The following is a 14,804-nucleotide window of genomic DNA, read 5'->3' on the forward strand; positions in this document are numbered from 1 at the left end:
GGGAATCTACAATTAGTTTTTCAGGTTGTATTCAGGTTGGGAATCTACAATGAATTTTTCAGGTTGTATTCAGGTTGGGAATCTACAATTAGTTTTTCAGGTTGTATTCAGGTTGGGAATCTACAATGAGTTTTTCAGGTTGTATTCACGTTGGAAATCTACAATGAGTTTTTCAGGTTGTATTCACGTTGGAAATCTACAATGAGTTTTTCAGGTTGTATTCACGTTGGAAATCTACAATTCGTTTTTCAGGTTGTATTCAGTTGGGAATCTACAATTCGTTTTTCAGGTTGTATTCACGTTGGAAATCTACAATGAGTTTTTCAGGTTGTATTCAGTTGGGAATCTACAATGAATTTTTCAGGTTGTATTCAGGTTGGGAATCTACAATTAGTTTTTCAGGTTGTATTCAGGTTGGGAATCTACAATTAGTTTTTCAGGTTGTATTCAGTTGGGAATCTACAATGAGTTTTTCAGGTTGTATTCAGGTTGGGAATCTACAATTAGTTTTTCAGGTTGTATTCAGGTTGGGAATCTACAATTAGCTTTTCAGGTTGTATTCAGGTTGGGAATCTACAATGAGTTTTTCAGGTTGTATTCACGTTGGAAATCTACAATGAGTTTTTCAGGTTGTATTCAGTTGGGAATCTACAATGAATTTTTCAGGTTGTATTCAGGTTGGGAATCTACAATTAGTTTTTCAGGTTGTATTCAGGTTGGGAATCTACAATTAGTTTTTCAGGTTGTATTCAGTTGGGAATCTACAATGAGTTTTTCAGGTTGTATTCATGTTGGGAATCTACAATTAGTTTTTCAGGTTGTATTCAGGTTGGGAATCTACAATGAGTTTTTCAGGTTGTATTCACGTTGGAAATCTACAATGAGTTTTTCAGGTTGTATTCACGTTGGAAATCTACAATGAGTTTTTCAGGTTGTATTCACGTTGGAAATCTACAATTCGTTTTTCAGGTTGTATTCAGTTGGGAATCTACAATGAGTTTTTCAGGTTGTATTCACGTTGGAAATCTACAATGAGTTTTTCAGGTTGTATTCAGTTGGGAATCTACAATGAATTTTTCAGGTTGTATTCAGGTTGGGAATCTACAATTAGTTTTTCAGGTTGTATTCAGGTTGGGAATCTACAATTAGTTTTTCAGGTTGTATTCAGTTGGGAATCTACAATGAGTTTTTCAGGTTGTATTCAGGTTGGGAATCTACAATTAGTTTTTCAGGTTGTATTCAGGTTGGGAATCTACAATTAGCTTTTCAGGTTGTATTCAGGTTGGGAATCTACAATGAGTTTTTCAGGTTGTATTCACGTTGGAAATCTACAATGAGTTTTTCAGGTTGTATTCAGTTGGGAATCTACAATGAATTTTTCAGGTTGTATTCAGGTTGGGAATCTACAATTAGTTTTTCAGGTTGTATTCAGGTTGGGAATCTACAATTAGTTTTTCAGGTTGTATTCAGTTGGGAATCTACAATGAGTTTTTCAGGTTGTATTCATGTTGGGAATCTACAATTAGTTTTTCAGGTTGTATTCAGGTTGGGAATCTACAATGAGTTTTTCAGGTTGTATTCAGGTTGGGAATCTACAATTAGTTTTTCAGGTTGTATTCAGGTTGGGAATCTACAATTAGTTTTTCAGGTTGTATTCAGGTTGGGAATCTACAATTAGTTTTTCAGGTTGTATTCACGTTGGGAATCTACATTTAGTTTTTCAGGTTGTATTGAGGTTGGGAATCTACAATTAGTTTTTCAGGTTGTATTCAGTTGGGAATCTACAATGAGTTTTTCAGGATGTATTCAGTTGGGAATCTACAATTAGTTTTTCAGGTTGTATTCAGTTGGGAACCTATAATGAGATTTTCAGGTTTGGGAATGTACTATTTTCCGTGTTATAGTACACTATCTTGTTTTCTGTTGAAAGGGTTTGGGTCGGGAACATGAGTGACCTTTGGTAATACGATTTCTATATATAGGGATTAATATGATATTACTGTTTTTTTTTTTCAATTGCTAACATGCATTGGTCAAAACTGAATTTGTCAAAACTCTTCACACAGTCAGTGAAACAGAAGTGTCTGTGGACCAAACTGAACATTTTTCAATTGCTTTCACACAAAATGCATTCAATGACCACATTCTCCGAAATCCATGAACTCTGTTCTCATTCATACTCCACCACCTGCAAAACTATATATTTGCAGCACATATTTTCAAATGCCAAAACTGTTAAAAACACATTCAAAACAGAATGATGGCAAATGTCGTGCATTTCTGCAGTAACCAGATTGAAACAAATAGAACATGTTTTATCATTCCAAACACAGCTGATTGCAATTTCAGCTGAAAGCCTACCCAAGTGTCCTGTTTTTAGTCTCCTTACCAAACAGACAAAAGAGGAAGGCTTTGGAATGATTTAGTTTGGAAACATGGATAAAGGAAGACAGCTTGGTGGGGAGAGAAGAGTAGCAGGGAGAGGGAGACAGGTTGGTGGGGAGAGAAGAGTAGCAGGGAGAGGGAGACAGGTTGGTGGGGAAAGAAGAGTGTCCGGGAGAGGGAGACAGGTTGGTGGGGATAGAAGAGTAGCAGGGAGAGGGAGACAGGTTGGTGGGGATAGAAGAGTAGCAGGGAGAGGGAGACAGGTTGGTGGGGAGAGAAGAGTGTCCGGGAGAGAGAGACAGGTTGGTGGGGAAAGAAGAGTAGCAGGGAGAGGGAGACAGCTTGGTGGGGATAGAAGAGTAGCAGGGAGAGGGAGACAGCTTGGTGGGGATAGAAGAGTAGCAGGGAGAGGGAGACAGGTTGGTGGGGATAGAAGAGTGTCCGGGAGAGGGAGACAGGTTGGTGGGGATAGAAGAGTAGCAGGGAGAGGGAGACAGGTTGGTGGGGATAGAAGAGTAGCAGGGAGAGGGAGACAGGTTGGTGGGGATAGAAGAGTAGCAGGGAGAGGGAGACAGGTTGGTGGGGAGAGAAGAGTAGCAGGGAGAGGAAGACAGCTTGGTGGGGAGAGAAGAGTGTCCGGGAGAGGGAGACAGGTTGGTGGGGAAAGAAGAGTAGCAGGGAGAGGGAGACAGGTTGGTGGGGATAGAAGAGTAGCAGGGAGAGGGAGACAGGTTGGTGGGGAGAGAAGAGTAGCAGGGAGAGGAAGACAGCTTGGTGGGGAGAGAAGAGTAGCAGGGAGAGGAAGACAGCTTGGTGGGGAGAGAAGAGTGTCCGGGAGAGGGAGACAGGTTGGTGGGGAAAGAAGAGTAGCAGGGAGAGGGAGACAGGTTGGTGGGGATAGAATAGTAGCAGGGAGAGGGAGACAGGTTTGTGGGGAGAGAAGAGTAGCAGGGAGAGGAAGACAGCTTGGTGGGGAGAGAAGAGTGTCCGGGAGAGGGAGACAGGTTGGTGGGGAAAGAAGAGTAGCAGGGAGAGGGAGACAGGTTGGTGGGGATAGAAGAGTAGCAGGGAGAGGGAGACAGGTTGGTGGGGAGAGAAGAGTAGCAGGGAGAGGAAGACAGCTTGGTGGGGAGAGAAGAGTAGCAGGGAGAGGGAGACAGGTTGGTGGTGAGAGAAGAGTAGCAGGGAGAGGGAGACAGCTTGGTGGGGAGAGAAGAGTAGCAGGGAGAGGGAGACAGCTTGGTGGGGAGAGAAGAGTAGCAGGGAGAGGGAGAATGTGTGGAGGACAAAGCAGAGGAAGACCAAGAGTGGTGGTCTCTGATGAGATAAGGGCCACAATTATTGACCATGTTGTAAACCATGGTCTCTCTCTGAGAGAGGCCGGTTTAAGGGTGCAACCAAATCTGCAGCATTCAACAGTTGCATCAATAGTATGAATTTACCGGCAAAACAACAGGTGAGATGTGCATCCTTCAATGATAATTGAACTGCATATTACAGTACAATACAGTATGTTCACATTTTTACATGTACTGACATTTTGAAATATATTGATTGTTTTGTGTTTTTCAGTAGGATTCAAAGGTTGTCTACCACAGGAGGGAGAGGAAGAATATTATCAGATGCGCAGGAAATTGCCATTGTTGACATGGTAATTGGCAACAATGCAATAAAACTGTGGAAAATTTGGGACAGAGTGCTGGCAGATAATATCATTTTTAGGAATGTGAATACGGTCAGCACAACGATAATTGCCAGAGTCCCAGAGAAACATTAAATAAGGATGAAGCAGTTGTACACTGTACCCTTTGAGAGAAATGGTGAACGTGTGAAAGAACTCCTGTATCGATATGTCCAAGTAAGATGTCTGTTCAATAACCAAACAGGGTACATACACAGCTATGCATAATGTAAAGTACTGTAAAACTGTGGATTTACTGTATTTTAGAGATGTCATGACGTTGCCCTCTTTGGGTACAGCAAGCCCATCCCCCTCTCCCTAATTGCTGTACAGGATGAATGAGGAAAGATTAAACTATTTGTGAAATTATGGGATGCTATGTAATGATGTAATGTGAGAGAATTCTATTTCTGTGCAAAGTTTCACTTAAGTCACTGGCACTCCTCCATGAACACAGTCAGGACTTGGCATCATGAGACAGCCTTTTTCTGCTCTTCTGAATAAAACCACCATCTTGAGAATTTCTCAACAGACCATGTTTCTCTCACTTACGAGAGGACAAAGGTTGCAGACCAGCTTACCTCGATAACAAGAGAGCCAAGGTTTGAGTAGATGGTGGAATCTTTTAACCATACCACATGGTTAAACTCTTAGACTATCGATACCGACAGAATAAGAACAGGTCTTTGATATTAATTACTAGTCTGCAGCTAGGAATTCGGTATCATTGAATGCAAAGACCGACAACCGCCGAAATATCTATTCTATAACGACATGAATGATTGTCACTCTGAACTATCCATCCTAACCACGACAGAGGGCAGACAAACTCTCCAACAGAAACTAACTTTTCAACAGAGATCCTGACGACACACTGAGCGTAAATATATATATATATTGATTGCAATTATTCCCGAATGAGTGAGCGTGCATGTGCAAAGGATTAGCATTTCAATTGTTATAATTATTAACTTTGTAGTGTCTCATCTCAGTTGACCCCCACTTCCCCTTTTGTCCACCAAGCCGCGATACTGGTTTATCCCACCAGGGAAACTCCGTTATCATTTCCTTGTAACTATCTACTGTTTGTTTATGCATTTATGTGAATTACTTAGTTAGTAAATAAATTATTTAAGACAATTGATGTATGGATGACTCATAGTGAAGACTGGGTTCGTGCAGATAACCAACAATTTACGACATTTGGAATGAGACTAACGTGAGGTAAAGTAAAGAATAAGTCATTAATCAGAAGACTATTGATCAGATATTAAAATATCTGAAAAGTTATATTAGGAAAATTATAACTTTGTAATTTGAATATTTTCCTTGGTGCCCCGACTTCCTAGTTAATTACATTTGATGAATCAGTTTAATCGTGTAATAATAATTACAGAGAGTTATTTGATAAATAAGTCTTCAGTTTAATGATGCCAAAGACACGACAGAGAGTAATGGCGATGGAAGCCAGGCAAAATGCACATACATTCATCTTTATGGATGAAGTTGGATTCAACCTGGCAAAAACACGCCGCAGGGGAAGAAATGTGATTGGACAGAGAGCAACCGGGGATGTCCCAGGCCAGAGAAGAGCTAACATCACAATGTGTGCGGCACTGTCCAATGATGGTTTGCTGTTACACAAAATGTGGCATTCCACCGCTCTGCTGCAGTCACAGACTGGTTTGCTGCACATTCCAGGATGTCAGTACTATTCCTGCCTCCGTATTCCCCCTTCCTAAACCCCATAGAGGAGTTTTTCTCTGCGTGGAGGTGGAAGGTTTATGACCACCATCCACATGACCAGATGTCCTTACTGGATGCCATGAATGCGTGGTGTGGAGACACTTCTCCTGAAGACTGCCAGGGTGTGGAGAAACATCTCCTGAAGACTGCCAGGGTGTGGAGACACATCTCCTGAAGACTGCCAGGGTGTGGAGACCTCTCCTGAAGACTGCTAGGGTTGGATTAGACATTCCAGAGGATACTTTCCAAGATGCATCGCCAGAGAAGACATAAGATGTGATGTTGATGAGAACTTGTGGCCAAATGCAGGAGAGAGGGAGAACTAGAACCCTCACAGTACTGTACAGTATGAGTGATCTGACTACAGGAAAAGGCGGGCCGAACAGGCCCCCATTAACATTGAAGGGGCTGTTGTGGAGTGGGTTGAGAGTTTCAAGTTCCTTGGCGTCCACATCACCAACAAACTATCATGGTCCAAACACACCAAGACAGTCGTGAAGAGGGCACGACAAATCATATTCCCCCTCAGGAGACTGAAAAGATTTGGCATGGGTCCCCAGATCCTTAAAAGGTTTTACAGCGGCACCATTGAGAGCATCCTGACCGGTTGCATCACCGCCTGGTATGGCAACTGCTCGGCATCTGACCGTAAGGCGCTACAGAGGGTAGTGTGTAAGGCCCAGTACATCACTGGGGCCAAGCTTCCTGTCATCTAGGACCTATATAATAGGCGGTGTCAGAGGAAAGCCCATAGAATTGTCAGAGACTCCAGTCACCCAAGTCATTGACTGTTTTCTCTGCTATTGCATGGCAAGCGGTACCGGAGCACCAAGTCTAGGTCCAAAAGGCTCCTTAACAGCTTCTACCCCCAAGCCATAAGACTGCTGAACAATTAATCAAATGGCCACCGGACTATTTACATTGACCCCCCCTTCCCCTCCATTGTCTTGTACACTGCTGCTACTTGCAGTTTATTATCGATGCATAGTCACTTCACCCCTACCTACATGTACAAATTACCTTAACTAACCTGTACCCCCGCACACTGACTCGGTACCCCCTGTATATAGCGTCGTTATTTTATTGTGCTACTTTTTATTATTTTTTACTTTAGTTTATTTGGTAAATATTTTCTTAACTCTTCTTGAACTGCACTGTTGGTTAAGGGCTTGCAAGTAAGCATTTCACGGTAAGGTTTACACTTATTGTTTTCGGCGCATGTGACAAATACATTTTGATTTGATTTGATTTGAATAACCCCTCACTTAGCTAATGTTAGCGAGCTAGCTAATTTCAGCCACCTAGCTAGAATTTGTAACATACTGTATCATACATTTAGCAAAATCCTAACATATTGTACGTTTTTCAAATTTGGAACATACACTACGAATTGTAATTCGCAACATGTCATACGAAATGTGTATTGGACATCCCCAAATGAATACATAACATATGAAACGTAACATATCATAACTAAATGGAGTGTTCGGATTTCCATACAGAATAATACGTAACGCTCTGAGACCAGGTTGCAATATAGCATATTATTTGATAGATATGACAGCCTGTTGTGAGAGTTAGCTGTTTGACAATGTCAGAGCAGGGAAATCTATAAAACATCATAGATTAAGCACTGAATGTCTGAAGCAAGCCAGCCAGCCTTACTCCCCTGTAATGTATTTCTACAGTTCACATACAATAGGCTACATCCCTAATGGTAATGCATCCATTAACTTATCTATTCACTTTTCTGATTATCCATGTATCTAATAACAGTTTGAAAGTGTCCGAAATGGCACCCGTTGCCTTTATTGTGCACTACTTTTGACCAGACTAGGACAAAAGTGCACTACGGTGCAAACTATAGTGCACTTTTTAGTGAATAGGGTGCCATTTGGGAATCAACCTACATCCATCATCATCATCATGCAGGCCATTAATGCATGCATCTGATCCATGTGGCTTATAACAGTTTATCTCAAAAGCAACAGTCCACTCCGCACAAAGCCTAAGATGTGATGTGAGCGCCTGTGGACCATGAGGAATGTGCTGTGATGCTATGCTGTTGAACTCTGGTTCCAGTATGTTTTATAGCTGGGTCTCTGACCTAACATTGTGGAGGAGCCAAGGCTGTAAGAAATAAAGCTAGAGTCATGACAAGGTGAGAGTCAGTCCTTGCCCTTTAGGCCCCCATCTGTGGCTCGGAGACAGTCATTATCATCATCATGTCTTTAAGGTCAATAAAGAGTCTTTGTCAAGCTATTTGTCATGTCTGCTGCGTGCAGCATACTTATGGTTCAACATACTGAAACATTAGCCTCAGTCTGTTGTTTATAGGCTTTTATAGGTTGTCGTATCTTTATTATTTTACTCTACAATCATGCAGTTGTAACTACACAATTAAGTAGGCAGAAGTGAGATTTTGTAGATATGTGTCATTTTCCAATATGGCTATATTTGTTTCTAGACCTCACATCAACGGTTAGGAATGCATCCCGTGTAATTCAGTTTGCGTCACTGTGTCACTGTGGATTCATTTCTTTTTGCTTGGAATCCCAACTGTGCAGGAGGCAGAGCCTCATACAACGGACGCCCTTCGGTGGCACACCGGCAAGCCACTGGAGGCAGTCTAACACTGGTTCTTGAAACAGTTGTAGTGATATGGCAGTAGTGGAGGGGAGCGGGCAGTAACGAAGTCTGCACAGATACAAATACTGAAAGTGTGTTTCGTACAAGAGGCAGATCCGCTGGATGTGGGTCTTGTCACCGATGAACCAGAAGAGCTCAGCTGCAGAATTCAAGACGAGACAAAAAAAGCGCAGCCTCACTGCCTCAGGGCTACCTATCCTCGGTCTGGCTGGCGTCAAGGTGCGGGTACGAGAGAGTGAGCGCCCACTCGGTCAAACTATCTTACAAAATGACACCTCAATGACTCCGCACCTACCTTGGTAGAGACACATAGGTTGGGATGGCGAAGGAAACGAAAGGGAAAGGTAAGGTGCTCGGTTGAATATCTTTTTATATAGCCTACCACATCTGCTCCGGTGTCAAAGCCTATGAGGTTAACAGGTAGCGCATGAGTCAACGTCTCGACCTAAATCATGTAAAAGGATGCCTGCGCGCTATAGCCCGTTGCCATTAGACAATCTGTTGGAATGCGTGATGTTTCAGTAGGCTATCCGAATAAAATGCAGCCCGTGTCCTCTGAGATTTTTGTCGAATGGTGTGTTTAGATCATTTTTGTCGATGTTGTCTGAGTATGTTTAATTAAAATTATTTTGACACATTTAAGGTGTGAAACCGTCATCCTTACCATTAACGGCAGGAAAAAGCGCGCACTAAATTTTGATTTGGACCTTGGAAATCACACATACACACACACACACACACACACACACACACACACACTTAATATTATATATATATATTATATGAACATATCAAATTATTTGGGCAAACCCTTCTCATTTCCCGAGAGACTCAAACGCTCATTAGTCTTTGTTGACAAGCATGCATTCAAGGAATCATTTGCATTCAAGGAAAAATTACATTGTTAGTGGATAGGCTATCATTAGTAGACACTTTTTGTCCTCACAAGTATTTAACAGTATGAAGTTGTGTGGTCTAAAAGTAAAACTGGACACAGGAGTTAATAAGCAGGTTGAAGTTTATTGTAATGAGTCTTGTCCTGGAGGCAGAAGTGAGCTAGTTCCCCTTAGATAGACCAGCTGCAATGTCAAAATGTGTCTTAATTTAAGGTTAGACATTAGGGTTAGCAGTGTGGTTAGGGTTAAAAAGAGATTTTATGGCTTTATGGCTGTGCCAGCTAGTGACCACTCTGCAGAGCTTCCACCAGAACAAGATTCATGATGAAAAACGCTAAGCTGCAGATGAGACAGTTAAATGAATGTTGTAATGAAGTTGTTATAACTGTTTTAACTGCATATTTTCATCATACTTGGTTTGTATCCAGTTGATCACCATGGGGTTCAATACCTTACTGACAGGGGAAGACTGGGACCAGAAATCGACCCTGGGATTTGTAACAAACTGGCCCATTTCTTTCCTCAAGGCCCCCAAACCAGCCTATTTATTTCATTAAGGCCCCCACACGATCCCATTTTTTTGCTTGAGGCCCCTATTATTTACCAAATAATGATAATTTTGCACCCAAAAAATGTCTGCAATACCAGATGGCCAGTCTACCCCTGCTTACTAAATCACCAATTGATACAATTGAAAGGAATGCAATATATCGAGGCTGCTATATAGCATTGCCCAGGGAGATGTGTTCTGTTGATTATGGAAATTGATAGCCTATTCATGATTCAGTGCATTTAATGAAATATTAAAAATTCAATGTAGACTAGTTGGTTCACCTTCTATAATGACATTCAGCATTCCACCTCAATCACCTTCAGTTGCACCTTGATAAACCTCATGGCAGGTGATGAAGGTGGCAAGGGAAGGTGATTGACACGGTGGAATGCTGAATAAATGTTGCAGCTTAATGAATGTGTTTGAGGTAAAGGTAAAAACACAAGAAAGTATCTTGACTGTGTGTGAAATAGTTGGGCCCATCTTTGGTCTAATGAATTTAATTAGATAATGTTCGCATGACAGATTGTGTGCTGTCCAGCTCTATAGTGACTTCAACACATGACGCAATGGGCTTTGGACAGCATGGGTTGTGTGTGTGTCCCAAATTACACCCTATTCCCTATATAGTCCACTATTTTAGACCAGGGCCCCTGGGGATCTGGTCAAAACTTGTGCACTATGTAGGGAATATAGGATGTAGACCATGTCAGATTTTGTCCAACTTTCCTCAGAGTGATAAAAGATTGAGTGTCTGGTGAGTCCTTTAGAGTGACCCAGTCAGACCCATCCTAATTTTGCATTCATCATAACATAACATAACATAACTCTGACAGCATTAGTTATGCTTTTTGAATTGTTTTGATATTTCATGCCTGTTCCATTATATATTTAACCTCGACTCGGGAGACGCGACATACATTGGTTCTTTTCGTGGGATGAATGATAATAAAATACCCATTAGGCTCTTATCATCCAGTTTAGTAAGTCAAGCAGTATCAAATTATACATGACTCCTGGGGGTGCCCAACGTCTCTTTTCGTTGTGCCCAACAACGATGATTTTGTTATAGGGGTGCAATGATTTGTTATGTAGGTAATTAAAACCATGAAGTCAGGGAAGCAAGTTATTGAGGTTAGTTTCATTTATCTGATAGTCTCTGCTGATTGGACCATGATATCATGAACTGAACACCAGAGACAGAATTAAAGTGCATACAATAAGGCCAAGTTACGGTCTTACCTAGTCTCGTTCACCCAGCCAGCTCCCTCTTGCATAGGGATGTGGCTACTTTTTACCAGGCTTTTTGATAATGTCATTAAGATAGCCCTGAAATTAGTTTGACAATGCAAACAATACCATTTTAAGAATCTCCCTCACCACCTGCCTTACAGGAGGGAGGCTAATGTCCAACCAGGGGGTACAAGTATCACGGTTAAGGTAAGACCCAAATGCAAACTGTGTCGAAGTAACAATGTTTATTACAGCAACAGGGGCAGGCAAACATCAAGGAAGGTAGGGGTTGATAATCCAGAGTAGTGGGGAAAAGGTACAGGATGGCAGGCAGGCTCAGGTCAGGCAGAGGTCGGTAATCCAGATTAGTGGGGCAAAGGGGCAGGACAGCAGGCAGGTTCAGGGCGGGAGCAGAGGGAAACATGCTGGTAGGCTTGACGAAACAAATCGAACTGGCAACAGACAAACAGAACAGAGGTATTAATACAAAGGGGGTTGGGGAAGATAGGCGACACCTGGAGGGGGGGGTGGAGACGAACACAAAGACAGGTGAAACAGATCAAGGTGTGACAGTACCCCCGCCCCGAGGTCAAAGGAGGTCCCGGCTTCCGGGGGTGTAGCCGCGGGGCTATTGCGGCGCACCAAACATCTGGCATGGTACATCCTGGTACATCTCAGAGGTCCTGGTACCCCGCTTGACTGGCGGAGAGGTCAGGGGCAATTTCCAAGCCCCCAGTAAGACGTCCTGGGGCAGGCAGAGCTGACTTCAGGCAATGAGTGTGGCAGAATGGGCTCAGCCGACGAGCCTGTATAGCGCTCTAACATCCATGGGAATGGAGAGGGGTTGAGTGGGGATAACCAGCTCGGACACCAGGGTAACATCCATGAGACTCATATCAGCCCACGAGTCGATGAGTACCTGGAGAGACTTGGACTGGACTTGGACTTGGACTCCCCACAGCAGGATGGCATGGAGAGGGAGGCAAGTAAGGGGAGAATAACAATTATCTTTAAGACCCACCAGAGTGCTCTCTCCAACGAATGAGCTAGGTCTCTTGAAGGGACAGGTAGACACAAAATGACCAGCAGTACCGCAATACAGACAACTCTGGGTGTCAAGTCTGTGTACGCGGTCGGCTGGAGACAACCTAGCCCTGCATTGGCTCGGGAAGAGGTGAATCAGTAGTCTTCGGAGGCTCTTGGAGGAACTCGGATAAGCTCGGATCCTCTCGGGGACATAGACGCCGGGAACTTCCGGAGTTCATCAGATGCAAGGTGGGATCCTTGAGTGAGCGATTGGGACCGCTATCAGACCTCTTCTCCCTCCTACGTTCCCGTATCTTATAGTCGATCCGGATGGTTAAGGTGATGAGTGAGTTGAGATCTGTCGGTAGTTCCCGGGCTGCAAGCTCGTCCTTTACTTCCTCCGATAATCCGTGCAGGAACGTGTCGAACAGTGCTTCCGGGATCCAGGCACCCTCCATTCTCTATGCTAGCATGTGGAAATCCACTGCATAGTCTGCCACACTGAGGGAGTCCTGCCGAAGCTGGAGTAGCTTTCGGGCAGTCTCTCTCCCAGACTCCGGATGCTCAAACCTTTTTCACATCCGCCACAAATCCCTCCAGACTAAAGCATATGTCCGACTGTTGTTCCCATACTGCCGTAGCCCAGGCAAGAGCCCTCCCGGACATCAGCGTGATGAGGTATGCTATCTTAGAGCGGTCCAAGGGGAAGGAGGAAGGCTGCAGCTCCATGATGAGGGAACACTGAGCGAGAAACGCCCGACAGGTGCCCGAGTCTACATTGAAGCGCTCCGGGGAGGTAAGGCAGGCTCAGGGTCAAGGCAGGCAGAAAGGTCAAAACCGGGAAAAACAGAAACAAATGAGAGACAGGCGCAGAGGTGAAAACCGCTGGTAGGCTTGGCGAAACAAAACGAACCTGGCAACAGACAAACAGAAAACACAGGTATAAATACACAGGGGATAGTGGGGGAAGATGAGTGACACCTGGAAGGGTGTGGAGACAAGCACAAAGACAGGTGAAACTAATCAGTGCGCGACAACAGGAAGTACACAACGGCTTTGAGATGTGATCCTATAAATACCACAAAAAAGGGAGACTTCCAAATGCACTTGAACAAAACAGCTTGCTAGAGTAACATGCACTTACGCCACTGACTGCTGACTGAAACACAGTGTGTTTGTGTTCCAAATTACACCCCATTCTCTTTATAGTGCACTACCTTTGACCAAGGCTCTGACCAAAATAATAGGGTGACATTTGGGACACATACACAATGATAGTATATTTTGAACCAGCACAGGTGTTAGAGAGGAAGCTCAGCTCTGTATAGTAGAAACCTATCCAGATCACATGCCAGCCATGTCCCAATTGCATCTGCTAATTTATTGAATCAGCTCAATTAGCAGTTGATTCGATGAGTAAAGAGAGATACAATGGAAGGGAATGAAAGTGAGAGACAGAGAGCGATAGATAGATTAATAGATAGATAGATACATAGATAGATACATTTTGAGAGCTCATAAACCACTGGGAATTAACTGATTGAATCGATATTGTTTCCACATCATTTCAACAAAATAATTCAATATGATGTCGTTGCATCAACATGGAAAACTGATTGAATTTGCAACAAGCCATCAACGTAATGGAATTTCATATTTTTTTCACCCAACTTTTAACCTAAATTCAATGACATGGTGAAATGTTTTGTTGAATTGACGTTAGTTGATTACTCAACCAAAATTAAATCAAAACTAGACGTTGAAATGACATCTGTGCCCAGTGGGAAATGTGTTCTTAGGAGGTTAGTAGTTCTCGGTACATTGTAACAGGATGCTTTTCACTCTGTCACAAGTTTTGCAGTGCAGATGATTCATGGCATGCTGTAATATGATTGAGAGGAAAGTATTGCTCCCCAGTTTATAATTGACAATAGATTTATTTGAAACCATTACAGACTAATTGTAATGTAAGTAGCTGTAACTGGAGTCCTTTTTTCAGTTTGTCATAATAGTCACACTATTAGTCACACTATGATGTGAATGATTATCCCCCACTGAGCTAAAGGCAAATCTATGGCCACAGACATCATTCCAGCCATTCTCGCTGTTCTGCTCAAGATTATTTGAACCCTGCAATGTTTGGACACGCTGGTACAAGATTGATGGCAAACTGCAATATGTATTTCTCCATGGTATATTTTCATTAAATATTGTTGCACCTTTGACAGTAGTGTGTAATCTCTGTGTCAGTGTTCTTTGTAGATAGGATCTTTTTTTATCCTTTTGTTTTCTTTACAGTAAAACAACTTGGCCTAGATATAGACTTTATTGTAATCTTTCTTACATTCACACTCATTCTTCTTATCTGCTTCATCGTTACTTGAGATCTGCTTTCTTTCATGACCAAAAAGCAGCTGGGGACCAGTAAGGAAAATTCCTTCTTGACAAGAGGAGATGGGAACATCCATTTTGTTTTTAGCAGAGGCTCTACCAAATATGCCATATCATATGTACTTGGGACATGATGATACAGCATTTCTGTTTCAGCTTCTCCTTAAAACATTATCTCCTCATTGAAGTGAAGAGCATCAGAGGTTTAGGGGTTACATGCAGTCTTTCACTCTTCAAAATCCAC

General features: G+C 42.8%; 1 protein-coding gene across 1 annotated transcript in view; it reads left to right on the forward strand.

Annotated features, from left to right (window-relative positions):
* The first annotated feature begins 8,391 nt into the window (after window positions 1-8,391).
* Window positions 8,392-14,804, forward strand: part of LOC112267102 (membrane-associated phosphatidylinositol transfer protein 3) — a 99,049-nt gene continuing 92,636 nt past the window's right edge. The window contains exon 1 of the mRNA XM_042297417.1: window positions 8,392-8,805. Coding sequence (XP_042153351.1) covers window positions 8,781-8,805 — 25 coding nt within the window. The 5' untranslated portion in view covers window positions 8,392-8,780. The remainder of the gene's footprint in view (window positions 8,806-14,804) is intronic.

The sequence above is a fragment of the Oncorhynchus tshawytscha genome, linkage group LG14 (genome assembly GCF_018296145.1).
Source record: "Oncorhynchus tshawytscha isolate Ot180627B linkage group LG14, Otsh_v2.0, whole genome shotgun sequence".
NCBI classification, from domain to species: Eukaryota; Metazoa; Chordata; class Actinopteri; order Salmoniformes; family Salmonidae; genus Oncorhynchus; species Oncorhynchus tshawytscha.